This window comes from Coptis chinensis, chromosome 2, assembly GCF_015680905.1.
Source record: "Coptis chinensis isolate HL-2020 chromosome 2, ASM1568090v1, whole genome shotgun sequence".
Lineage (NCBI taxonomy): Eukaryota > Viridiplantae > Streptophyta > Magnoliopsida > Ranunculales > Ranunculaceae > Coptis > Coptis chinensis.
This window is the reverse complement of record NC_141457.1, coordinates 84,599,327-84,625,202: the sequence shown is the minus strand read 5'-3', so window position 1 is coordinate 84,625,202 and position 25,876 is coordinate 84,599,327. Positions and strand designations below refer to the sequence as shown.

General features: G+C 36.1%; 3 protein-coding genes across 8 annotated transcripts; 2 read left to right on the top strand and 1 right to left on the bottom strand.

Moving 5' to 3' along the window:
- Window positions 1-269: 269 nt before the first annotated feature.
- Window positions 270-14,757, top strand: AARE (acylaminoacyl-peptidase-like protein). 4 transcript variants are annotated; one of them, XM_086590280.1, is made up of 18 exons: window positions 270-426; window positions 810-982; window positions 1,075-1,402; window positions 1,530-1,751; window positions 1,857-2,090; window positions 2,182-2,259; window positions 2,885-3,023; window positions 3,417-3,568; window positions 3,651-3,730; window positions 3,824-3,948; window positions 4,050-4,128; window positions 9,554-9,731; window positions 10,555-10,615; window positions 10,765-10,887; window positions 11,708-11,905; window positions 13,950-14,018; window positions 14,259-14,335; window positions 14,429-14,757. In XM_086590280.1, exons 1-18 carry the CDS (start codon window positions 275-277, stop codon window positions 14,490-14,492), a joined length of 2,532 nt encoding a protein of 843 aa, XP_086446406.1. In that variant the 5' UTR covers window positions 270-274; the 3' UTR covers window positions 14,493-14,757. The 4 variants fall into 4 exon arrangements, with proteins under 4 accessions (XP_086446406.1, XP_086446407.1, XP_086446409.1 ...); XM_086590281.1 differs by having other exon boundaries at window positions 271-426; window positions 1,093-1,402; XM_086590283.1 differs by having other exon boundaries at window positions 290-426; window positions 833-982; window positions 1,093-1,402.
- Window positions 14,758-15,519: 762 nt separating this feature from the next.
- LOC147518440 (histone acetyltransferase GCN5-like) lies at window positions 15,520-24,471 on the bottom strand. Of its 3 annotated transcripts, none has more exons than XM_086590284.1 (14): window positions 23,772-24,471; window positions 23,370-23,434; window positions 23,179-23,259; window positions 22,351-22,422; window positions 21,134-21,302; window positions 19,891-19,934; window positions 19,543-19,642; window positions 18,447-18,515; window positions 17,760-17,814; window positions 17,153-17,250; window positions 16,448-16,541; window positions 16,194-16,335; window positions 15,997-16,108; window positions 15,520-15,899 (listed from the first exon to the last, which is right to left on the bottom strand). In XM_086590284.1, the coding sequence occupies exons 1-13, from the start codon at window positions 24,327-24,329 to the stop codon at window positions 15,997-15,999; spliced, it is 1,659 nt and encodes a 552-aa protein (XP_086446410.1). In that variant the 5' UTR covers window positions 24,330-24,471; the 3' UTR covers window positions 15,520-15,899. The 3 variants fall into 3 exon arrangements, 2 of the variants coding, with proteins under 2 accessions (XP_086446410.1, XP_086446412.1); XM_086590286.1 differs by having other exon boundaries at window positions 16,024-16,108; XR_015211802.1 differs by lacking the exons at window positions 15,520-15,899; window positions 15,997-16,108 and adding an exon at window positions 16,660-16,827 and having other exon boundaries at window positions 16,257-16,335.
- Window positions 24,472-24,586: 115 nt separating this feature from the next.
- Window positions 24,587-25,813, top strand: LOC147518439 (sporulation-specific protein). Its single transcript, XM_086590289.1, has 2 exons — window positions 24,587-24,771; window positions 25,505-25,813. Exons 1-2 carry the CDS (start codon window positions 24,643-24,645, stop codon window positions 25,583-25,585), a joined length of 210 nt encoding a protein of 69 aa, XP_086446415.1. The 5' UTR covers window positions 24,587-24,642; the 3' UTR covers window positions 25,586-25,813.
- Window positions 25,814-25,876: the final 63 nt, after the last annotated feature.

Sequence of the window (25,876 nt, the reverse complement as noted above, 5' to 3'; positions counted from 1 at the left end):
CAATATTCTTCAACTATTACACATTTTTGTAATAAGTATTTTTGTTTGTGTTTATTTTTTGAATTATGGTAAATGATTTTCTTTATTTCTTGTAGTATATGTATATATTACTATATATATTGGAGAAACAAAACCGCCTAGCGCCTAGCCCGTCTAGGCGCTGCCTAGAAGGCCTAGGCACTAGGCGCTCTCCCACCGCCCGACCACCGCCTAACGTTTTTTAGAACACTGGACACAAGTCACTGAAGTACAAAGGAATGAATTTAATGATCAGATGCACCCTGATACACATACTCCAATAGGGCCAAGAATAAAAATGGCGAGTGCTCATTTGGCATATTGCTCCTTGTCTAGATTCCTTTCTCCTCTATCTTCTCTTTCTACAACAACGTCTCTGAGACCAACACTCTTTCCTTCCCTTTCCAAGTAACTCTCTTTCACTCGCTCTGATGAATGTAACCAATTGTTTGTTTTTCAATGGGTTTTACGTCTTTTTAATCTTAACTGAACTCATAACTCAAGTTTTTTTTTTTAAAAATTCAACTCTGGGTGAAACTAAGATAAGGTACTGTTGCAAAGAAGTGGAGTAGGCTTAAGTGGGTTGAAATGCATTTGGGCAGGGTGTGGTTTGTTAGTACAAGTGTGAAAGATCATAACTTTATTGTTATCTTAGTTAAATTTATTTGTTAATCATATTGTCACTTGGAAGCTAAGAAATTATAAGTGGCTGTGTGAGCCCACAACTTAGAGCTTCCTTTTGTTTTTGTCATTGATCACTCATATTGAGAGAGTTTTTTCTTAATTAATAGCTCAAAGTTATCAAAATTGTTAGTTATGGATGCTGGAGCAGTATCTGCAAAGGAAATGCCTCTGGGATTAGATGCAAATATGGAGGAAGAGTATGCTTCCCAGTCTAAGCTACTCCAAGAATTTACTAGCATATCTACTATTAACAAGGCATGGGTTTTCAAGTCCGGCGATGGTAATGTCTTTTGGTTATGTTAAGTTCTAACTTCTGTTTGTGTTGTGGATAATAGGGCTCTCTGCTATTTACTTATTTGCCTTTTCTTATAGGCGACTGTTTTTCTGCAGGAAACAGTGCTAGTGCAATGTTTTCTGTCGGCCAGCCGAATCTTTTGGCTAACAAAAAGAGGACGTACATTCTTTCCTCTCAAATTACAGAAGGAAATGATCAGGCTGTTAGCTTTCAGTGGGCACCATTTCCCATTGAGATGACTGGTGTGTCAACTATTGTCCCGTCACCATCTGGTTTGAAGATGCTTGTAGTAAGAAATCAGGAAAATGGTTCTCCAACACAACTGGAAATCTGGAGTGGCTCTCATTTGCAAAAGGAAATACCTGTTCCAATTTCTGTTCATGGATCTGTATTTACAGATGGATGGTAATTGTTGTCAATGTTCATCAGTTATTGGATATGTAGTGTTTTAAATTTGAATCTTCATCACAGTTTCACACACAATTATACACAGACATCTTTAAGGAGTTTGATCTGCTATCTGATATCATAGGTTTGAGGGAATCTCTTGGAACTCTGATGAAACTCTCATTGCTTATGTCGCGGAGGAGCCATCTCCATCAAAGCCTGCATTTGATGGATTTGGCTACAAAAAAGGAGGTTCTAGTGACAAGGATTCTGGTAGTTGGAAAGGCCAAGGAGATTGGGAGGAGGATTGGGGTGAATCCTATGTGGGAAAGAGGCAGCCAGCACTCTTTGTAGTTAATATAGTCAGGTCCTATTTCTTCAATATTCTTGTCCACCATTTTTTCAAACTAAGGCTTGTTTGACTTTTGTTATGGTTGCAATCAACATCTTTTGGAATTCCCTTGCTTTACAGTGGAAAAGTACATGCTGTTGAAGGTGTTTCTGAGTCCTTAAGTGTTGGACAAGTTGTATGGGCACCAATTTTAAAGGGAGTTCATCAGTATTTGGTTTTTGTCGGGTGGTCATCAAGTGGACCTCATCAAAAAGCACGGAAGCTTGGTATGATATACTGTTACAACAGGCCATGTGCCTTATATGCAGTCAGAGCTCCTACTCACGAATCTGAAGTGGATACACTTCAAACTCGGTAGGTTCTTTATTCATAAATATAAGAAGGTCACTTCACCTTGTTTACTACTTTTCCGACTTTCAAGAATCTTATGTTGTTCTTTTTCCAGAAATGAAGTGGCATCAAATACGGATGCAGTTATTAATCTTACTCAAGGCATAACCAGTGCCTACTTTCCCAGATTCAGGTACACCATTATATTTTTCGTTTTTTGTTCCACGTTTGCTTATCAAATCTATGCATCTAACTTCTTCACATGGATAAGATTATAGTTTTCATGATTTTGACTCTTATGTTTCGTTTAGGTCTAGAATGTACCTATTAAAATGTCTGAGGTAAATTCTTATTCTCAGAATGACAAGGATGACCTGAAATTTAAGTTGTTTCTAATATACTACCAAAAATGAAATATTACATCTTAAATGAAACTTACTTTGAGGCTGACTTAGACCATGTCAGCTCCATTCAAACTATCTTTAGCATCAAAGGTGTTCTGCACCATTTCTTTACAAAAATGGAGCAATTTCAAGGATTCCGTTCAAGATGCTTACAATCTCTTCAATCTCTATCTTTTGTAGCGACACATCCTATTTCTGTGTGTTCTGCATCTTCTTAGTCTTCTCTTAAATCCAGCTAGTATTTCAATCAAAGCTGTCAGTCCAAGAACAATGTGAAAGTTATTAACTTGGAATGCTTAATATCTATTTGATAAATTGATAGTAGTTTCAAGCTGCGTGTGTACCCTACCATTTACTTCACTTAGGAGATATTATGAATCTGAAGTTGATTATGTGCTGAAATTTTTGGAACAGCCCAGATGGAAATTACCTTGTATTCTTATCCTCAAAATGTGCTGTCGATACTGGAGCACATTCTGCTACAGATTCACTTCATAGAATTGATTGGCCGATGACCAGAGTTCCTTGCTCATCCTCAAAGATTATTGATGTGGTATGCTTACTTGTTTGTTCATTCTTCTAGCTTGGCATTTCTTCATTGTTGTATTAATGAATTCTTCCAAATCATTCGTAAGGTACATGCATGTATAAGGCTTGGTTTTTTCACTTGCAGTCATATTTTTTGGGCTTTTTTGCATGTCCATATTGATAACAGCTTCCATCACGAAAAAGGTTGTAGATTTCGTACATTTTACACATTATAAAGTGAGAGCGTTTGTTGAATTCAGTTTTCTTATAGAAACTCTTAGTGAGAGCATTTATTCTTGTGTTTTGATCTACACGATGAATTTATACAATGTTGAAGATGCATTTTGTTCAGTATTACATTGGTCTCAACATGCATTTTGTTCAGTATTACATTGGTAACTTAACGTAGCATGTATAGGTCCCAGTTGTGATGTCTGCTGAAGAAGGTTTATTTCCTGGGCTTTATTGTTCAAGTTTGCTAAGTAAACCGTGGCTTCTGGATGGTCGCACAATGATTTTTTCTTCCTTCTGGGGCAGCATGCAAGTAATACTTTCTGTAAATATATTGAGGTAATAACCCAGTCTTTTGTGTTTAATTAAATGGATAGGTTATTCATTCGAAGTAAATGACATTTGCAAATATTCTATATAGCGGGACTGTATCACATATAAGCACTACTGACTCAAGTTCTTGGAATGTGCTTGCCCTAAACGGAGATCATATTCTTACTGGTAATTTTAAAAAGTTTAACTACTGTTATATTTTGTTCATACTGTCAATTGAAAAGATAAATTTAACGGACTTCTCTTGTTTACCTTTTGAAGTGTCAAGCAGTCCCATAGACCCTCCTCAGATCAAGTATGGATCTCCATTAGACAATGAAGGAAAAAGTAGTGCTCGGTGGGGTTGGACAGATGTTTCAAGTCCTATAGCAAGATATTCTGAAAAGGTCAACCATGTTATCTCTTGAATCTTGGATATATCAAATTTGAACTTCAACCTTGATGTTGTTGCATTTATTAACATTATTCTGACTGTTATCTGCCACAGGTTAGATCATTGCTTGCATCACTGAAGTATAGTGTATTGAAGATCCCAGTTAGAGATGCTTCTGAAAACCTTACAGAGGGTAATTCACAGGCCTTTACTTGTAGCACATGTTAACGTTACCTTCCATATGCTAGTATCTTATCAATGTTTGTAAATAGCTAAATAGTCATTGAGGTTCAGACCTTTGGTTTGGATTTGTTACCCAAGTGGCCAAGTAGCTCCTCTTTCTTCTCTCTCTCTCTCTCTCTCTCTCTTTTGTTTTTTTGTTATAGTCCCTTCTCTTTTAGATTCCCTCAACTCTTGAAAAAATTTAATGTTCTCAAGTCAGCCAGTGCAAATAAGCTGTGTTGCATGGGTACGGGACGGAGTGTCTGGTTTGGACACGGGTACGACGATTTGGACACGGCGAGATCTGAGAATTAGGGTCTGTTTTGCTTGTGTCCGGGTGTCCGTGTCCGTGTCCGTACCCGTGTCTGCAGGACACGGGTACGCGATACAGAGGAAATTAGGGCGTACCCATGCAACAGAGCAAATAAGCAATTCATTGTCTTGCAAGTTGCGTCTGCTAAGTGAATATTTCCTTCGTTCTGTTCTAAGCATCCTAATCATAACAAAATAATATGAATATTACGAGGAAGGCAGCTAAACGAAAGGACTAAGTTCAGAAAAGTTCCGAGTCCAACTTGTAAGTAGAGATGTTTCCACAAAAGAAGGTTTTGGTTTTTCTGCACATATCCTTTTTCTGTGCATCACAAATGTGCCCAAACAAAGGTAGTATTTCTAAAGGGAACAATGAAGAAACAGGTGGATTAGTTTTAAGCTTAGCAGTTACAACTGTTTGGAACATTGAAGTAGGATGTATGTGGATGATGAAGCTAATGTGGAGTGCAAGTAGTCCATGAAAGCTAAGCATTAGATTTAGATTATCATTATTGTGGCTTTAGAGTCCCTCTAGAGTTTCAATTGGTATTAATTATTTATTATTGACTTATTGTACTTAATTTATAATTTATGTTCATGGTATACTGTTCATCTTTAAAGAAAATAAATCACTGTGAACTGTAGATCTTTGTATGAGCCTCAGGGGAAGCCAATTATATCATATTTTTGTTTTAACTTATTGTAGAAATTCTTTGATTTTGTTTTACCATTTGTTAAATAGTGGGCTCTTTGTGTATAACTTTGAGAAATATCTTTTTTGCCTAGCCACAAACAGCCTTGGAACCTAATCCTTTTTGCATTTACGTAAGGTATTGAGATGTACCCTCATCCACCTATTTGTCTTTCCTCTGCTACTACGTTTCCTTGACCTACTACTCTGGCTGTATCTTCTGTTGTTTTGGTTTCAAATCTCTACCCTTAAATAATCAGAAGAACAAAAGGATATTCTTTCTATTTGAAAGAAGGGGAATTTAAGGACAAATGTGACAATTCATATCCATCCATAAAAATTGGGAAATTGCTGATTTTTCCTTTCAATATGACTTGGTTCATGGTACTTGATATCTTCTTTATAATATTTGCATAATGTAGTGGCTTTCTAACCCATGAATTTCAGCCCCAAGTAACGTCTTTATTGTTAGTCTTTATTTTTATTTATTTCTGTTTCGTGTTATATTAGGATTTAAGTTTATTACTATGTTCTTAGTCATTTCTTTCCATGTCAACTGGGATTGTTATTAGCTCAGATTTATTGCTGTTCGAGTTTACGATGTAATAAATTCTTAGGCGGTCCAAAGTAGTGGATGCTTAGTTTTCTTTAAGGTTTTCTACTGTGTGTTCTTGTTGAAGATAATCCCAAAAGTATAGTAGATGTGGATCAAGAAGTTTCGGTGCCAAGATAAGATTTTGACCATAGACAATCTGATGCATGGGTATGGAATTAATAGTATTTGGTTTAGTTAGTTTCTATTTTTATTTATTATGTTAGTAGTAGTTTCCTATTAGGACTCTAAATAGAATTAGGAACAAGGTTTATTATATAAAGGCATCTAGGCCTTCATTGTTAGGTTGGTTGTTTTTGGATTATTTAATTGAGAGATTAAATTAGAGGAAATTCGTTTTTCCTTTGAAACCCTAGTTTTGGGTGTTCATCAATTTTATGATCCATTGGTGTTATTGATTCGAAGTTGCTTCCGCCTTCGTATACATCAAATTAGTATAAGATTTTTAGGTGTTTTCCTGGTTTGTTCATCATGGACACTCAACAAAAAGGACGCGGACGACCACCAACATTGAATACAAGATTGGTTCGTGTTGAGAAAGAATTGCAAGCGAATTCGACTGATTTGTGCGAAATAAGAGAGATTTTGATGTTGCTCGTACCTGACTATCAACCCAAACAAACCATCGAAGTTGTGGACAGACAACGGGCGAAAGATGGCCCCAAGATTCCCACCACTCTAGCTCTGAAGTTGAGTTAGTTGTTGAAGCTCAAAATACTCGATTGAATCGACACCACAGTCATGCATCCTCGTGCAGAAATTCTCCACATCCATCTTCCATTGAAAGCGATACAGAATCGCTTGTAGCTTCAAGCACGAAATCACCATCTTCTCCAATTCGTCGATTGGGACGACCTATTGTTAATGGAAGTGGTCCGATTTTGAATCCCACTGATCGGGGTCGATTTCCTCGTGCTGATTTAGCCTTCCCAAGTCAAGATTGCAAAAGCAATCGCTGAATTCGAGTTCCCCATGTTGATTAAACTTTTCAGCATAATGATTTTGCTCAAGAAATTTATTATGACGCAGATCTCGATGCAAATGGCAGAAGAAATTGTCAAAATCCGTCAGGCCTTGGTCGTGGTCAAAGACTCGTTGCTGCTTCTGTTACTCATGCTCCTCTTCTCCAGCAGAATTTCGATCAAGCAAAGAGACGATCCTATTTGCCTAATTCCCGGGCTGGGCAAACTAATCCCACTTGGGCTTCTAATGTGCAAGCCTATGGAAGACCACATAATACTTTCAGGGCTGCAAATTATATTCCAGTCCAAGAAAATACTAGGCTTGCCCGCAAGAAAGTTGTTACTGCTGCCCAGGGTGCACCCCATTCCCCTGACCCAGATGATTTGCCACCCCCTTCGCCCTGCCAACACCGCCGACAACCACGTTGGTTAGCACCAACTTTTGATCCTCCAGACTCTTTAGATTTTCCATTTAGTCCTTCTCCACCAAGGCGCAATAACCACAATGGTCACAATCAAAGGCGTGGGCATCAACAAAATGTACACAATAATGCAGGTAATTTTGATATTAATCGTTTATTGTGCATTTTAGAGAAGAATCAGATGGGTGATATTAAATTAGACGTGCCTGAATTTGATGGAAAATTACAGCCTGATTTTTTGTTGACTGGTTAAATAAGATTGAAAATGTTTTTTATTATCAAAATTTGGAGGATCCTAAGTATGTTAAATTAGTTGTGACTAAATTAATGAGCTATGCACTTGTTTGGTGGGATGAGTTGTAGTTGACTTGTGCCAAATTGGGTTACAGAAAAATTACCACTTGGGATAAGATGCGCCGAGAGCTACAAAGAGAATTTATACCTCATGATTATGCGAGAGATTTATTTATGCGCCTCCAAAATTTAAAACAAAAGCTTAAGAGTGTGACCGAGTATACCGAGGTATTTCTTTTATTGGCCACCAAGGCTGATTTATCCGAGACTATGGAACAGAAGGTAGGAAGATAATTGAATGATTTGAACCAATCAATACAGAAAGATTTGGCATTTAAAGATATTTTTGATATACGCTATCAAATATGCTCTTAAGGCTGAAGAATTGCATAAATTTTCTGTTTATATAGCTACACCACATCCAGTTTCTGTTCCCAGAAACACTTTTGAGGCTACATATTTTGAGTGCGGCAGAGTTGGACATAAGAAAAGTGATTGTCTACAGTTAAAGAGAGTGGTGTTAGTCCATGATGATCATAGTGAGATGGGTGCTACACAGTTGCGGCATAGTATGACTCAGCCTGTTGTTGTTACACCTCCTGATTTTGGTGCTCTTGCTTTGATGGTGCGTCGATCCTTGGTTACTTCTTCTACTGAAAAACCTTTTTGGCGTCGTTTTGCCATTTTTGAAACTCGTTATATTGCAGGAGACAAACTTTGCAATGTCATTATTGATGGTGGTTCTAGTGGTAATCTTGTCTCGCAAGAAATGGTTGATAAACTCCAATTGAAGACTGAACCGCTTCTAAAACCATACAAAATACAAGGCTGGAGCAAGGGTAGTGAAATTGAGGTTACTTGTCGTTGCTTGGTTCTTTCTCCATTGGCTCCCTTTACAAAGATAAAGTTTGGTACACTGTGATTCCTATGACTACTGTTTGCCATTTATTATTGGGGCGACCATGGCAATCTGACCGGGACACAACATATGATGGTGCTGCCAGTACCTATTCTTTCATTTTTCAGGGCCAACAGATTGTATTTACTCCACTTCCTCCTATATCTACTGTTCAAGGACTGTCACAACGTTCTGTCTTTTCTTCTTCTTAAACTCGAGGACGAGTTTGCTTTTAAGCCGGGGAGTCTGATGCATGGGAATGGAATTAATAGTATTTGGTTTAGTTAGGTTCTATTTTTATTTGTTATGTTAGTAGTAGTTTCCTATTAAGACTCTAAATAGAATTAGGAACAAAGTTTATTATATAAAGGCATCTAGGCCTTCATTGTTAGGTTGGTTGTTTTTGGATTATTTAATTGAGAGATTAAATTAGAGGAAATTCGTTTTCCCTTTCAAACTCTAGTTTTGGGTGTTTATCAATTTTATTCATTGGTGTTATTGATTCGAAGTTGTTTCCACCTTCGTATACATCACAATCTCGTTAGGAGAACAAAAATAATCATTAACTTTTGTCCCTTGTGTATGGCTGATGGGGGTTAGTGAGTCATACTCTCATTCATTGTTTTTTTTCTTGGGAGATATGGAGTTACTTTGTGGGCCACTCTGGGGTGTTCCTCGGTCAGTGAAAGATCTGTTGAGCTCTTGGGTGCGTAGTGTCCATTCCACAAAGGGATGCAGAGTGTGGAGCATCTTATCTTTTGCTATTATGTGGGCTTTGTGGCTGGAAAAGAATAGGCGACACTTTGATGGATGTGCGATGACTATGGCACAAATGATTATAGCAATCAAGGGATTCGTCTTTCTTTGTTCCAAGTTTTGTGAGGAGTGGACAAATACATTTTTCAGGGATATTATGTTCAGATGGGGTTCCTTGCTCGGCCATGCATGATTTGCATCCCTTTGTTTTAGTTTTCTCTAGTAGTCAGTAATTTTCCTTTTTTCTAGTATTGATATTGTATCTGTCTTTCACTTTATTGTATCCGAGTGGGATATCTCATCCTACAAAGTTGACTTTATGATTATATATATACATTATACACACACACCACATTTACCGATAAAAAAAAACAGTTTCGGTGCCAAGATCATATCCAAGGTTTAGTGCATCATGATGTCACACTTACATGTGTTAGTTTCATTTCAGGGGCCAAAAAATCTTATGAAGCCATATTTGTGTCTTCCAACTCTCAAAAGACTGGTACATCTGATCCACTAATTGTAATCCTCCACGGTGGACCACATTCTGTTACGTTGACCAGCTTTTCAAAGTCCCTAGCATTCCTCTCGTCTTTAGGTTACAGTCTGCTCATGGTAAATTACAGGTAAGTGAAGGATTTCCTTTCTCATGATGGTCTGAGGATGAATTAAACTTCATTCCAAAGCTATTTTTTACTCCATCAAATTCTTTGATTCTATTTTGGCATAATATTGTGATTTTACTTGTATTTCAAATTTGAGTGGGTCATTTCTACTCCAAAAGTGAGAGCAAAATCAAGAGACATAACTTTCTCAGGTGTGTAAGAGGGAGACAATTCATCTATTCCTGGTTTTAGTGGGCTCCTCTTCCTTGCAAGCAAATCAACAATACAAATTTACAGCCCCTTTTTCTCTCAATATATTCAGTTTGTTTCAGTTGGGATCTTGAGTATCAAACATCATCAAATCCACCTTCGTTCCTTGTAGAAGGTGCCATAGCATAGTTTTTAAAAGCCATTTGAAGATTATGTATTCGATCTCTTTTGACTACTGCGTTACAAATTCCCATGAATAAATGTAATTTTATGGTGACCGTGATCCATTTTTCTTTTATGAAAATGTCCAAAGATATGCTTCAATTTTCCCTGTTTTTTTGTTAAATATATTTGTATTCTGTGAAACAATTTAACTATTTGAGAAAGGGTACACCATAATATTCCTCATAATTTACATGGTTAGACAAATGTGAATTCAAAACTGCTGTCCCTTTCAAAACTGCTGCTGTCTTTCGTGTGAGGAACTGAGGGTCCATCCACAGTTAGTTGAGCATTTCAGTATCTAACTTATTTTGGAAATTAATTCTTTCATCTTTTATAACTGATGTTACATATCTCGAAAAACATATTTAGGAGTACATGTAAGCATCTTCTGATACAATAATCGTTTCAGAGGTTCGTTGGGATTTGGGGAGGAGGCACTGCAATCACTTCCTGGGAAAGTTGGATCGCAGGTATCTGTTCCTGTCATGGACACTAGTTTGTTTATAGGTCATATTCCATTAATTGATGGAATTGTTTGTCAAACTTAAATTCTTGACTTAATTTGTTTTTCCTGGAAGATCTTATTGGACCATAGTTTCACAAGTTTACCCATATGCAGGATGTCAATGATGTACTTGCAGCTATAGACCATGTTACTGAAATGGGACTTGCAGATCCATCTAAGATAGCTGTTCTCGGGGGTTCGCATGGTGGTTTCTTGACAACCCACTTGATTGGCCAGGTTAATTCACGTTCAAAGTTCAATGTCACTTTTGATGTTTAAGTTATGTACCCCTTAATTCAGTTGTTTGGTTCCCAGTATGATAATTCTCATTTGGTATTCAAAACTCTTGTCCATTGATAAATTATGGATCTAGAATATCCTAGCTCTGAAGAATGGAAATTTGTATTACATTTTCCTTGGAAGTTAATAAGAGAATAGGTCACCTAAATCTCGAGTTGGGTTTCTACTCTCCTCTTCTTGTATTCTCAACTCCACGGAGGCACTGAAAATACATGTTGAGGAGACTTGCAACCCAACTCCCTTGTGTTGGTGATCTGCTTTTCAAAGAATAGATACTGGTAATGGCGGGATTTTAGAACCTTGGAAAATAACAAAACGAATGAGTATAGCATTATGCACTTATCGGCTTTGGAGGCTTATTCCTTTGATTGAGTCTCACTTTAAACATTCTAAAGACTTTGTGGACGTGGTCTATTCTTTCCTGTTTAAGAGTGCTGAAAAAAGTGCATTCAGTGCTCATCCATTCTGATCCTTTGTTTCAGATTATCGACAGAGAAATGTTGGTTCGCCTTAATACATGCAAAGCCTACAAACTGAGTAGGCTCAATTTTTTCAAGTCCTCAAAGACTACTAGTTTTTCCAAAACTTTTAGCCTTGGAAAGAATGAATAGTTGCTAGCAGTGTCCTTGTCATTTTGGGATATATTAATATATAGTATCAGGAGGGTACTTTTTCGTTCTTTTCTTTTGGCCCCTTTCATTGTAATTTGATGGCTATCTTAACTGATGGGAACCTATTACTTTTTTAATTTCACAAGGCACCAGATAGATTTGTTGCAGCGGCTGCCAGAAATCCTGTCTGTAACCTTGCATTGATGGTTGGTACAACTGATATTCCTGATTGGTGTTATGTGGAGACCTATGGTAGCAAGGGAAGAACTTACTTTACTGATGCACCTTCAGTGGAAGACTTACATAATTTTCACAAGAAGTCTCCAATCTCACACATCTCGAAGGTATACTCGCAAATTTTTGAATAAGTTTACATGGGGATACAGTGATACATGTTTCACATACAAAGTTTTGTGTTTTAACTTTTTTTTTTTTTTTTTTTTTTTTTTGTAAAGATGAAATCTCATTAAGAGTGAAAGAAAGTAGGCCGAGAAAGCCTACTATTACAAAGAAACAAAATAAAACAAAAAACATAGCCACAGGAGACTAACCCGAGAAGGCGAGAACTACAAATTATTCTACTTCTAAATACAAAAGTCTATTCTATCTCACCACAAAATACTCAAAAGGGATACTCCTAAACTCTTTAAAAATCTTAGACCACTGAAATAATAAAGCCTTAATAGATATGATAAGCTCCAGCTTCGATGCGGAAATGCCTTCAAAGTGTCGACGATTTCGCTCAATCCAAATACCCCACAGAATAGCAACTTTTGGGTAATATGATTATGGGGAACCATCTTTTGCTTCAGCTAGAAGAACAGTACACAAAGTATTTGAACTTTGATCATTGAACAAAGCCAGGACTCAACTAAATAGCATCATATATTTAAATGGAAAGCCCCTAATTAATACCTCCGGTCAGTTAGCCAATTATTGGCTATATCAACAAAAGTCTATGTTTGGCAGTGTGAATAGAGAGTCCATATTCAGGAATTGGTGACGTGGTAGTTATGTTTACCTTGTATAGGTGTTCGGTCTATTTAAAACGTGGATACTCTAGTAAGCCCCTTGAATTGCGGGAACACAAAAGTGTAGATAAACAAATCCAAAGGAAAAACCCAGATTCGCTAAAACATGTTTTCTATCCATGAGAGGGAAAAAAATAATAATAATAAAAACACGTAAAGAATGCTCTCCCTATCTCTCTCTCCATGGGAATCCTAGTAATACAACCATAAACCTTATGTATTTTCTCTCTCTGCCTTTTTTATTTTCTCATATTAAAACTTTTTTTTTTCTCTCCAAAAAGTGGTGTTTAAATATTCACATTATTCATCAAATTGGGATTTTCCTTTTTTTGGGAATGTTTTTGTATAAATCAATTGGGTGCTTATGTATTCAATATTTAATTAGAGTTTTTTTTTCCTTTTATTTGTTTATGAGTTTTTATTTGCAAATTTTGTATATGATTTTTTTTTTTTTTTTTTTTTTATGATATAAAAAATGAGTATATAGGTGTGAATGTCAACCAAACAGTAGCCAAGTAAAACATGTGACAGGATAAGAGGCAGACACACAAGTACTTCATCTCATGACTTGTATGTTGTATCACCTAATCATAGTTAAGTAATACATATCTCTTGCAGCCAAACAGAGCTCAAGTATTTAATGTAGAGTCAATGGTTGACTAACTGACAAGAGGCGTTAAAAAGGAAGGTATGTCTCTCGATTTTCAAAACAGGGGGTAATCTCAAAAAAAGGTTAAAAATAGGGGGGAAACTTAAAAATAAGACAAAGAGGCATAACGTTTGGAAAGAGCATTTCCAAAGGTTGCTATTGAATCCTTACACTTTTCAAAAGAACTAGAAAAGTTAAGGAAGCTCTATTTGAGGATATAGCGTCTCTCAAAAAGAAGTTTATGCGTACCTTTTTGTAAGAAACATAATTTTCCAAGGAACAGATTTCATCTGCTATCTACAATAGAACAGTTTATCCTATAAACTGAGTCATTTCTCATTAGGTTGCATTTGTTTACCCGACCTCGATTGAATCTCTCTCCTTGAAATCAACATGTACAAATTTCCATAGACTAACCTATAATTTTTTTTCAATCGTAGTGTAAACTAGAACAAATTGAAAATTTCAAACAGAATTGTATGAATATAGACAACAGAAAAACTTACCTGTGTTCCTTCTAAGTGGAATTTTGATGTTTCTCATAATAAATCACTGATAGTACAGTACAGCTCGGCCATCCAACAGTAACTAAGCTAATTAATATCTTACAAGTTCTGATTTTTTGGATAATTGTATTTAGAAAGCATCCTATTATTCCAAATTTACCCCGTGGTACTCGACTTCCTTGGATTTTGGTGGTATTTGCAGGTTAAGACACCAACTATTTTCCTTTTGGGTGCCAAGGATCTCCGTGTTCCAGTTTCTAACGGACTGCAAGTAAGACCTTACTCACCACATCTGAATCAGCTAAAGTTGTCCTTGTGAAATTATTCCTGCCAGTCTGGAATGTGATGCCTTTTGGCCGAAATTCGTGGCTATCATATTCTCTTCAGTAGAAGTTGACAGCGTCTCTCCTCTCAAAGCAGAACCTAATTTAAATATGTTTTTTGCTTAGGAGTTTTTATTTTGCTTTACGTAATCCTCATAGTTTCCCTTGGTGCTTTTCAAACTCTCTAGTATGTGCGAGCATTGAAGGAGAAAGGAGTTGATGTCAAAGTTATCGTGTTTCCCAATGATATCCATCCAATTGATAGGTCTGCTCTTGCACATCCAAACTTACTAATTGACCGTACCAATTGATGTTCTTGTCTTATGTTTGATTGTGATCGCATATTTTTTTGTCGCAGACCCCAATCTGACTTTGAAAGCTTCATTAATATCGGAGTGTGGTTCAAGAAGTATCTCAAATGAGATATAATTCGTGTGACCTACACAGTCTGCTAGGTCTTGACATGTTTACATTTTTATTGGCAGAGCTTGTTTCTGTGCAATGCTGGCTCGTCGTGTTTAACACATTAGGGCTGAAGTAAAGGAGGGCGTTGATTTTATTTAAAGATTTACATTTGAATAAGTACTTCTAATTGGGACCTTGTAGATAAATTAAGCATGCCCCAGTTTAATGTAAGATGGCTAGCAATACTGAGAAATGTTCATTTATGAAAAGGGTTAACGAGTATTACCCCCATACAAACCAAAAAAAAAAAAAAAAAAAAGTTGACTGTTTTTGTGTGTATTTGGGAGTGACTCTAATTTCCCATCTAGTGATCTAGTTGGGGGATCCTGGCTCATCTAGTGTGGGTGGGGGTTAACCCTTATGAAAATACTTTGGCAGGTTGGCGTTTAAACAAAAAGTTTGGTCAAAAGAATAGCACATTCGTGTTAGTTTTGAAATAAATATATCTTTTGTACACTACACCCACATGTAGAACATCTTACTTCTGATAGTGTTGTGTATTTACCCTTCTTTTCTGAATGTTTATTTTTAAGTTGGGCAAGAAGAATGGAGGCCTTGTTTGAGGCCTACTCACTGCAACTTTCTAAAGAGTTTTAGATCAATCTTGTCCTTCGGCTTCCATTGAATTTGTTTATTTGATAAATGGGAAGTTCTAATTCCTATAAACATGAAGCAAGATACTAAGAAGTTAGGATATGTAAGCTGGAATGTGTTGGTGTTTGGCAATTGGCATTGCTATGTTAACCCCTCATTTTCTTCCGATCATTTCATGAAAGTCACATTGAGTAGACCGTCCAATTAGATTAACGAGTAGCAATTTCCCGAGAACTTTCACGTTTGGAAACTAAAGTGATTACCAACTTACCAGATGAAATTTAATGTTTCTTGGAGGGCAAAGCTTCACTTGAATTTTTCAGATAAAATAACGAATGATATATATCACTCGAAACTGAAATGACAATGCATACTTTGATACGGAGCGAATTGTGTTTAAGTTGCAAAATTTTGGCCTGTTTTCTTTTGTACATTTCATCCGTAACAGCCAGTTTATACCAATTGAGTATTTTCACCTCAGATTACCAAATAATATACAAAACTAAAATAAATTTAATAAAAATACAATGCGCCCCCCATGCGAAAAAGAAAAAAAAACAAAAAAAACAAAAGAAATAAAGAATAAAATAAAATAATGCACTCCTAAATTTCTTTCTGTTGCTTAGTCCAACCATGCCCAGAAGTTCGGAATTGTTACATGGAGTCTTTTCGTTGATACCGCTCTATTTCTTCTACTGCTTGGCAATTGAAGATTATACGGATTGTAATTCTTCTTAGTTGCACTCAAATTCAGGTGCTTAAGACAGGCCCTATCACGTTGGAACAGTCCAAAAGTTAGGGATTGAAGTCTGTACATACACAGAACGGAAATACACAGATGCCTAGAAGTTGAGCATATCCAAGCACCTATCCTTGCGAACTTTGAAAGCTTACTTTCACCGAATGAAGCATATACATATCATTATTGCTGAACTGCTGAAGTAAAGATTGGACTTTACTCCAGAAGAAGTTTCTCAGCCTGTGTATCAGGGTAGATATTTGAATCAGGAGTTAAGAAGTACAGAAAACACAATTGGTAGTATATATTTAAAGAGAAAGCTCACCGTGTGGCACATTTATAATATATGGTTTCAGGGGAGTTGTATTGGTGTGCATTCGTAAAAATCTTTTTGGCATCTGCAGCAAACATCTCAAAAGTAATATAATACTGATCCGAGTCCAGCCTCTTCAACATTGTCCTTAAATCTGCAGTACCATAAATACTTCAGTCAAATTTTCCTAATTTTTTCCCCAAGATTTTAATTGACCAGTAGTTGTATGTGAAAAAATGACACAAGCATCTAAATAGCTCTCTTACCCATAGGGTCTTTGATAATTTCATAGTAATCAGGTACAACCTGGGCATCAACTGGTTCCTTAAATGGCCAAGCATCAGGATGTTCTTGCATCAACTGTTAATACACGTAAAAGGTAGTTTTTAACTTTTAAATACTATACCACAAACACTACAATTCTGAAAAGAGTGGAATATTATTGCTTCAATAGAGTTGGATTGAGAAGGATTTATACTCAGATTTTATGTTTATTAACACCAAGAATACTTGAACACCTGATGTGCCCAAGACTAAGAGCAGCAAGAAGCATCCTAAAATCATAAATCCCTTTCTTGATGCTACTCCTTGACCAGTTAATTTAGCACTTCCTACAGGTTATGCTACATCGACGTATATCACTTCTCTGCATACAATAGTCATAAAATTTGCCCAAGTAAATTAACTTTAGTATCTCGTTGTAGGTCGGAAAGAACAACCAAGTTTATCTTAATCGAACCACAACAGTAATTTGAGAGACAAATGGACAAGAAACTGAAGCAACCTTATTTCAATTGAAGTGTGATTAGAATAACTGTTTAACCTTAACATTAAGCAAACACATGCACTTCCTTCAACAGAAATGCAAGTGTCCCAAAAACAGAAGGATTATAGTAACAAAAAAGACAAACAAAACTTATACAAGAGAGAAAACAAAAATAGATATTTCAGGAATGGATCGTGAAACATGCCTTTAAAAGTGTGCGCATTAAGTTATTCAATGACTGGCGATTGATGGAATTATTGAACTGTGAATGGCCCCACTCATCAGAAGTCCACCCAGCCTCTCCTGTGGATCATAATGGTCTCAGAGAAGTTTATAAAATAAAAAAACATAGTCAAAATATTCCGCTGTGTTTCTACAGAAGTTGCCAAATTCAACTAAGCCAGATAAGCACCACAGTAATTAGAACCACAGGCAATAAATCGGGAAGGTCAGCTAGGTTTAACTCAGGAATGTTCAGCACATGTGCATGGTTATTGTATATGGAGGCAAATTATGCAGTAAAAAGAAAGATGCTCAGAACTCTGCTCACAGCTTTGTCAAAGCTGCTCACAACTTTGTGAGAGGATGCAATGTTATAACAAATAAAAAGTTGTACATTGCTAGAGTGACTATGTAAGTATGTATTGCAGAACAATGAATCAACTTTCCATTTTGAAATTTTCACAATGATGTAGAGAAGAACAGGCAATTGATATTAGACACCAACCACCACATAATCTACATACTTAGTTGAAGCTTCATAAGGTTGGAAGATAACAAGATTGACAGGTACAACCGTACAAGAGACTTACTGAAGCCAGGTATATCCTCAACATTGATAACTTTTTTAGGGATGCCGGCTTCTTTCTGAATCAAAAGATACCAAAGAGAATTAGTACATTACATAGCATCCCGCCTTATTGATGACTACATTCTTTGTCTAAAAACCATCAAACTGAGGCTATTTTATGTATCCAACCGAAAAATCAAAGTGATTTTATTCATTATCTAAAAACCATTTTTTAGTGGTTTTAAATTTTCTGTAATCTAAAAGGCAAATTCATTAACACAATTAAAAAAGTACAATCATTGCAGGTACACTCAGGGCCGACTCTAGTGCGTAGACATAATGGGCAATTGCCTAGGGCCCCCAGCCGCTATTCAAAATTACCTCTGTGAATCAAACTAAGACAGCATGTATTGCAACCATTCAGAGAACTGTCCCTCCCTTAATGATCTGACTCTTAAGGAGGCTTTGTAACTTGTAAGGTTTATCCTTTGTGCAATAAAACAGGTGGGGGTCTGCCTGAACCCCAACAATCATTTCAAATATATATATATTTGAACTTGTAAGGGGCCAGGCACATGGACTGTAGAACGCAAGATCAGAATCTCATAACTGTAGAAATAGCGTAACTGCAAGATGAGAGCTTTCTTTGTGCATAATGCCAAATGAATGCAATGATTTAGCTAAAGAGCAGTAGCTAAGAATAACATACCTTTTGAAAGTCAATTCCTGGGTACACAATATGACAATTAGAGAGTTCCCTTATCTTCCCATCAATTGCCTGCCATCCACACCAACTAAATAAATATATGAAGTATCTAAGGGGGGGAAAAAGCAACAACAAATTTTAACCAGAAAAAACGCATAGTGACAAATTTTATTTGCAAAATTTAAAGTTTAAAATATTATAGTCATACGCAATACGTAGATAGAACTGTAGAAGGTTGGAAAACTGGGATTATAGGAGACAGCATTAGGTAGATGAGAAGCGGACCTTTTTTCTAACCAACCATATGATAGTCATTAAACTTCCTTTTAATGTCCCTAATAACCAAAACTAGTTCCCCTTAATATGGCAGTGTGAAGTCCTGAACAGAGCAACCATTCTCACTAGATATAGCATATTATCTTTGTAATGTAGGCCATCTAATTCTGCAAACCTTCTTTTGATAGGGTAAGAGTTTCATTGTTACCAATGGGGAAAAAAGAGAGAAAGAGAAGGCGAGAGAGAGAGCCCAAAAACCTTTGTTAATTAAAAATTAAAATTAAATTTTGAAGATCGATCTTAAGGCCATATGTTGCCTCAAAGCAGGCACCTTTGGACTCTGCATGAGGTCTTTACCCATGCAGAGAGTGGTGTCATCTCCATTATACAACCGTAAGATATTGGGACCTCCACTCCTATATATAAGTAAACCAATATGCCTAGACAATTACCCTTCTTCATCATTCACAAATTTCAATCAAAATTTTTTAAAAAAAAAGTAAAACTACAAAATGAGCCAAAACAGTGTCACCTCACTTCAATTCCCAAGATCTCCTCAAAGAGTAGGATGAAAAGTTTACAAATTACATCCCCTAAAATGTCAATGATGCATATTTCCAACTCCAACTCATTTGCCTAGGACCAAACAACACGCATCCAAATATATAATCCTAAACATTGAGTGTCACATGACCAAGAATTTGCATATCCACTTGCCAGACCACCCTAGAATCATCACACTTTACATTCTATCATATATGCATCCACTTGTCGGCCAAACATGACGGAACCATTGTATAGATTAAACAAACTTTAACCTTACCTGCCTCTGTAGCCGTATCATAGTTGATAAATCGGTGTATGGAAGCTTTGGATAGATTTCACATTTCATAAGGAGGCCTCCATCATATTCTTTAATATACCTGAAAAGCTACAAGAGCACTTGTTAATTTTAGTTAACTAGTTAAACCAAATTCTACAAACTAGTAAATTTACTCTTCTGAGAAGTTCTCATTAATGAAACTGTTGAATCTTAAGAGTTTTAGTTCACTATACTATAATAGCCAACACAAGCCCAACACATCTCATCTAAACATCGAGGTAAAACTCTCCAGGATTAGAAACCTCTAATTGAAGTTCAAGTTCTTATCATTGAGTACATAAAACATACCCTTGCCATTTATCTTCTTCAAGGTCAATCTCCTTCGTAAAACCCTATAATCAAAATGTTTATTTCAGTATGCTAATCGAAACAAGGACTATAACATTGTGAAAGAATCAAAGATCATAGTTATCATGTGGTTTCTCATTCTTTTCATTTTAAATGTATCAAGTATCATATCTTACCAGGTATCGTATGATATGCTTAAAACACATTTTTATAGTTTTACATGTGCTTGTGCATGTGTATGTAAGTTCCATCGGTCCGTCCATTAGCATACATAAATAGAGCCTTATCAAGTACAATCCTACTGGTGTATGGTATAAAGTGTCATCATTTTCAACCATTGGACCCAAATTAGTATTATACAAAGAGGGCTAAGCTAGCTGTTGGATGAGCAAATAAAGTTTGATTCCTTTGGTGTAGGGTTGTTTATCATACCTAAAAACTAAGATGCCTTTACAAAGTTCACAAAAGAGAAGAAAAAACTAAATAAATATAACAAACTCATTCTGGAATAAAAATTTCTAACTATTTTGTGCAGTTAAATTGTATTGCTCAATAATGACAACACTCTCCTAGTGTCATGCGATACATTAATTTTTCGACACAATAGTGTAATACATATTATTTTGCTTTTGATACAATACATTATGTTTTGCTTTTGATACGATACATATCCTTTTGCTTTTGATACAATACATATTGTTTGTATCATACTATATTGATAACTATGTCAAAGACTATGATGTGTAACATCAAACAGCAACAGCTTATGGACACTAAACAAAATACAGAAACAGGTACTTACGACTGAAAAGATTTCCAGAATTAAGAAAGAAGCTAGACATATTATGATGGAAGCTTTCCTATCTCTTCAAGTGATTATATATATAAATGGTAGCACTTAGGACTGAAAAGATTTTCAGAAATAACAAAGAAGCTAGTTATTGCTGTTCTCAATCTATTAAGGAGAATCTACAAAAATAAGCAATGGGCTAAAACTCCAATTGCTTGGGATTTTCTTCTTAAATCTAGTTTTCTTTTACCCAGCCCAAAGAAATAACAAAGAAAGAAAAAGAAGAAAGTAGCACCGTTAAGTCATATTAAGTTCAGATAGATGGACTTTACACCAGAGACAAATATTCTCAGAAAAAAATTCAGGGAATAATGTGCTGTTTATTTTAGTGGAAACTCTTACATACCAACAAAGAGCAAAATAAGAGAGACAAATACTTCAGAAAACCCGTACCTGCTTAACAAAATATTTAACCGCATTATTGTCAGCATAAGTCAGAAAATATGTGAGGCCATCCACATCACGAGCATGTTGTTTCAAGTGATTCATCAGTCTTGTGCCATAGCCTTTTATTTGCTCACCTGATTTGATTGCACAGAAAGCTATCTCCCCAAACTTTTGGCTGCAAAATTCTAGAATAAAGTGTAAATTGACAGGAAAATGAAAGATCAGTGTAAGCTAATTCAGAGAATTTAATGCAAAAGTGAAAGTGAGTAATTGCTTTGTTTTTCGATAAGAAAGTTATTGCTAGGGGTAGGTTCCGGTTACAACACCTTTTATACAACGTTTTATCCAATACCCATTGAAAAGATGAATTAAGGTTTGATTCTTTGTAGACATGATCTTCACACCATAGAGATCATCTCCACAAAAATTCAGCTCATTTGGAAACTCCTAACCACGAGAAAAGTTGTTCTCAATATATGAATTGTTATCAACTGTCCAGAATTATCAATTTTGCAACCCTATTTTGGAAAACTTAAAAATGTTCAAAGGAGCTAAGTGTTTGTGGAGGTCATATCCATGGTGGGAACATCTTATCCACAAAAAATGTGGTGTGTTTGTTTGCACAGAATCCGACTTAAGCATAAAATTGGTTGGAATTCCAGGTGTACCACACTCTGTCGGTCTGTTTGGAAGGCTTGGAATAGGAAAGAAGATTCAAGATTCTAATGGACTCCGATGGACTTTAAGACTAAGAATCCATTTCCTCATTTCCAGTTTCCACTTAAAAAAATGAAAGAAATCAAAAGTCAAGTCTGTCAACTGATTCAATATTGGCAACCAAACAAACATAGTTTAAGTTGGAATTGAATTTATGCTTAATGCTGAAAATTTGCCAAACAAAAGTTCCTAAGTTGGAATTCAATTCCAATTCCAATTCGAATCTATTCCTAACTAGCTTCCATTCCCACTTTCCAAACGCACCATTGGTATAAATGGCATAGGTGTTTACTTGTCTTTAACTATACATAATATCTAGCCTACTTACCTATCAAGCGATTTTTTTTAAAAAAACATGTCTAGATTTAGGCAAACAAGATTAGAACGTCGCGACATTAAGTGTCCATGTTTCCCTAGTGCTTGTTCAGAGAAAATCTAAGACATATCTCTCCTGTGTCACTTTAATTGACATTAAGAACAAAAAGGTCCTTTGATCATTCCTCTACCTGTGAAATGGACGATATGTAATGCCGCCAATAACCTGACTATGCCTGATAACCATTACAGACTTGTGGCTCCTGCAATGCATTTAATAACAAAAGGGGATAAATGATAAATACTAAGACATAGTTAAATAGCAATAGTAAAAAGGCCCTGTATTAGGCGAAGGTGTAACAAATTATTCTGCTACAAGTTTGCAGCTTAAATTGTCACCTATATATATGGTAATGAGTCCACAAGTGGATAGTTGTCCAACAATCTTCATTTCATGGCCAAAAGTGAAATACCACATTTTTTTCACAATTATAGAAGGAATGCAAATAAAAATGCTTAAAGCAGACAAATTTAGTGAAAGCCATCCCTAGCCACATGCGCTCCTTTTTCCCAACTTTCCTTCTATGTTTTGTCTCTTTTTTAAGATAGAATGACCATAAACCCCAACAAGATGCATAACTCTTTAATAGACTAAAATGAAATAAACACCCAAAAGAAGGAAATCCTTTTTTTTTAGACATGTACAAATTAATATAACCATATAGAATAGTCAGATTACATAAACTTAAGGAATTGGCCATTAGGCCGCATTAGCTAATCTCTCGAGCCCAAAAGAACTCAACCCAAAACCCCTGTTACATCCTACTACCCAAAAAATATAAAGGACAGAGTGACAGACCACGATCTACCACGCAGAAGAAAAAAAAGGACTGCAAATCAACCTAGATTCCGTATAAACTATGGACAACTATCAGGTTTGCAGCCAAGTAAGGAAAAAATCGTAAAAGGTTGTGCATCTATAAGCTATAACCTTTTTCATGATAAAGAATCACTCATACCTGTCCATAACAAGGCGAACAATGTACTCCTTGGGCATATTAGGTAGTTGTTTTGAATAGATGTTCTTCAGTCCTATCAACCTGAATATAAAAGGAAAACATAAATGTACTAGTTTGCAGATATCGAAAGGGATTATGTTCTGTGCACTTCTAATAAATTCAATGCTAGTGAAGGGGGAAAAAAAGAATACCAAACCATATGCTCATCCTTTCCGTCATTTGCAACACATACAAACTTGATCTTTCCAGCTTCTTCCTGCGAAAAAAGTGCAATTAATTAACTCCATTGCATCGAAAGTACATATTCCTACCTATTTAGATGACTAGTTTATATAGTACGAGCATTTTGGGAGTGACTAAAACTCGACAATAAGCTCGGATGTATGCATTGAAGCTTAGGTGAGGCATACTCGACATTATTCATACAAATAAACCGAATCAAATCACAATTCCTACAAGTAATGTTGCAAAATTTTCTTAACCTAGTGAACCATATAATAATTACCATCATATTTCAGTTTCAATTGCAAAGTTTATCCAAAATTAGTGACATCATATTACTTTTTCACTAACTAGAAATTCGGGTGAGGTACCTCTCTTTTCAAATTCTCTTCTCTGGCACTATAAGCACCCGTCTTGGGAATATTCTCCACAAGTAAACTCCTCATTCCCCCATCCTCATCATCCTCATTATCATCATCCTCTTTTGCCGCTCCGGAAACGGAACCCACCCCCGAATTATTATTATTATTATTATTCTCCAATGACATGAGCGCTTTCTTTCTACTCCTCCAATTCCCCTTCTTCTTATTACTATTATTATTCCCAGTACTCCCATTACTATTCTTCTTCTGTAATCTGACATTCCTAAAGACCCCGCCGCCACCGACTTCTTCAGAATCATCCTCGAGATCTGTGTTGTTATTAGAAGTTAAAGCACTGTTGTTGTCTCTAGTAGTATCAGCGGAGTAAGAGAAGTGGAATGGTGATGCGTTGTCACAATCGGATGTATCTAATTTGGTAGTATTATTACGTCGGTGTGCAGAGGAACAAACGGATGCGGATGCCGAGTGGGATTGGGATTGAGATTGAGATGGGGATTGAGAGCTTCTTGATGAACGAACTGGTGCTGCTATTGAGTGTCTGTCCATTTTTTTTTTTTTTTCAAAATTCAAGGGATTTTTTTTTTTTATGAAGAAGAAGAAGAAGAAACAGAGTTTTTGCCGGAATTTCTTTTCATGATTTCGGATAATGTTGGAATTCGGGAAATGAAATTTTTGATTTTTTACAATTGGTTTTATTGGTCCTTGCCTAATATTTCAGATTTGTAGTCTGGGTTTGGTCTTGGAAAACTCAATTTCGGATTAGAATATTTGTTAGCGGTGTATTTGTAATAAAAGCCCACGGCCCACGAAAAGAGCTAATGGTTATCTTCTTTGGTTTGTCTATTATCATTATTTCAAAATGTCATCGTTGGGAACATCGAAAGGGATATTGGAGATAGCAAAATTTGGGATATACGTATCTGTACCGATAGTTCTCATGTACTATTTCGCCAACAACACCAAGAATATGCACAAGTTCATGGGCAACGTAAGCTCTCTACTCATTTCTCTGATTGCTCTTTTTTTTAATATTGTTATTAATCAAGCTGAAATATTTAGTTTTTCTATTCGTTGCACGCTTTCCTCATTAGCATTAGTTTGTTTTTTTTACTATCTACACAAAAAACTATCCTTGGGTTTATTTGAACAGGATTAAGAGGCAAGCCCTGTTTACATGATTTTTTCTCTTCTTATTCTAGTTATTAGAACAAGCAACAGTGTTTCCAATGTCGATTAATATGGTCTGAGTCCTGTTCCTTTCAATGGGCTAGCGGAACCATTTCTTTATTTCTCTGTCATTTATCCTGAATACTTTCTCTTGAAGGTATTCAGTGGCTCACTGCTCAAGTCACCTTCATGTGGGTAGTCGGTTTAAACTTTAAAGTTTTAGGTGTTAATAATAATAAATATTTGTACCGATTAACCTTTTCTGAATACCTCCCTCTTAATGGTTTGTGCACTCAGTATCAGTACACACTTTTCAAAATCATTGAGTTCAGTACTTATGAGTTATGACGTATTAGATTAAGCTCTCCTTGGAGAAGTTTTAGCTTTCTGTACCAAGTTCTCTTTGTCATGCCTTCCCTCCAGGGATGCAAAGTCATAATATGTTGTATTGGACGACCCTGTCGGTTGTTATTGTACTATATTTGAATTGAAAGACTTTGTATATGTGCTCTGTTTCAATTTATAAACTAAGTTTTTCTTTTTGTGGTGCCCAGCGGTCTTATGTGGTTTATCCTCCAGAGGCTCTTCGGCCTCCATCACCTGAGGAAATGAGAGAAATGGGGCTTGAGAGATAGCTCGCAAGAGGAATCTACCCTGATGGGCTTCAATGGTGTAATTAACTTTGCTGTTTGAATTTTTCTTCCCTTGTATTTTACTTCTGTTTTAAAATCCCACTGCCGTGTTCCATCTCTGTCAGTGACAAAATAAGTATTTGCAGTATGGTCACCGAACAGTTTTTGTCCAGGAATAAGCTGTACTCTATTGAGTGTAATAAGAGGGATAAATATAGAGTTTATTTCCTATTCTAGCTTTTCACACTTCTCTTTTTGCCTTGCAAATGGTAATCATGCCGTGGAACAATGCTA

Excerpts from the sequence above, each read along its gene's own strand:
- AARE (XM_086590280.1), top strand. The coding sequence starts at position 275 with ATGCACCCTGATACACATACTCCAATAGGGCCAAGAATAAAAATGGCG. Across the intron at positions 3,024-3,416 it reads CCTCAAAGATTATTGATGTG|GTCCCAGTTGTGATGTCTGC; the intron begins GTATGCTTACTT and ends TAGCATGTATAG. Across the intron at positions 10,616-10,764 it reads CTGGGAAAGTTGGATCGCAG|GATGTCAATGATGTACTTGC; the intron begins GTATCTGTTCCT and ends ACCCATATGCAG.
- LOC147518440 (XM_086590284.1), bottom strand. The coding sequence starts at position 24,329 with ATGGACAGACACTCAATAGCAGCACCAGTTCGTTCATCAAGAAGCTCT. Across the intron at positions 23,435-23,771 it reads AAGAGAATTTGAAAAGAGAG|GAAGAAGCTGGAAAGATCAA; the intron begins GTACCTCACCCG and ends CTTTTTTCGCAG. Across the intron at positions 17,251-17,759 it reads TGAGGATATACCTGGCTTCA|GAGAGGCTGGGTGGACTTCT; the intron begins GTAAGTCTCTTG and ends TATGATCCACAG.
- LOC147518439 (XM_086590289.1), top strand. The coding sequence starts at position 24,643 with ATGTCATCGTTGGGAACATCGAAAGGGATATTGGAGATAGCAAAATTT. Across the intron at positions 24,772-25,504 it reads TGCACAAGTTCATGGGCAAC|CGGTCTTATGTGGTTTATCC; the intron begins GTAAGCTCTCTA and ends TGTGGTGCCCAG.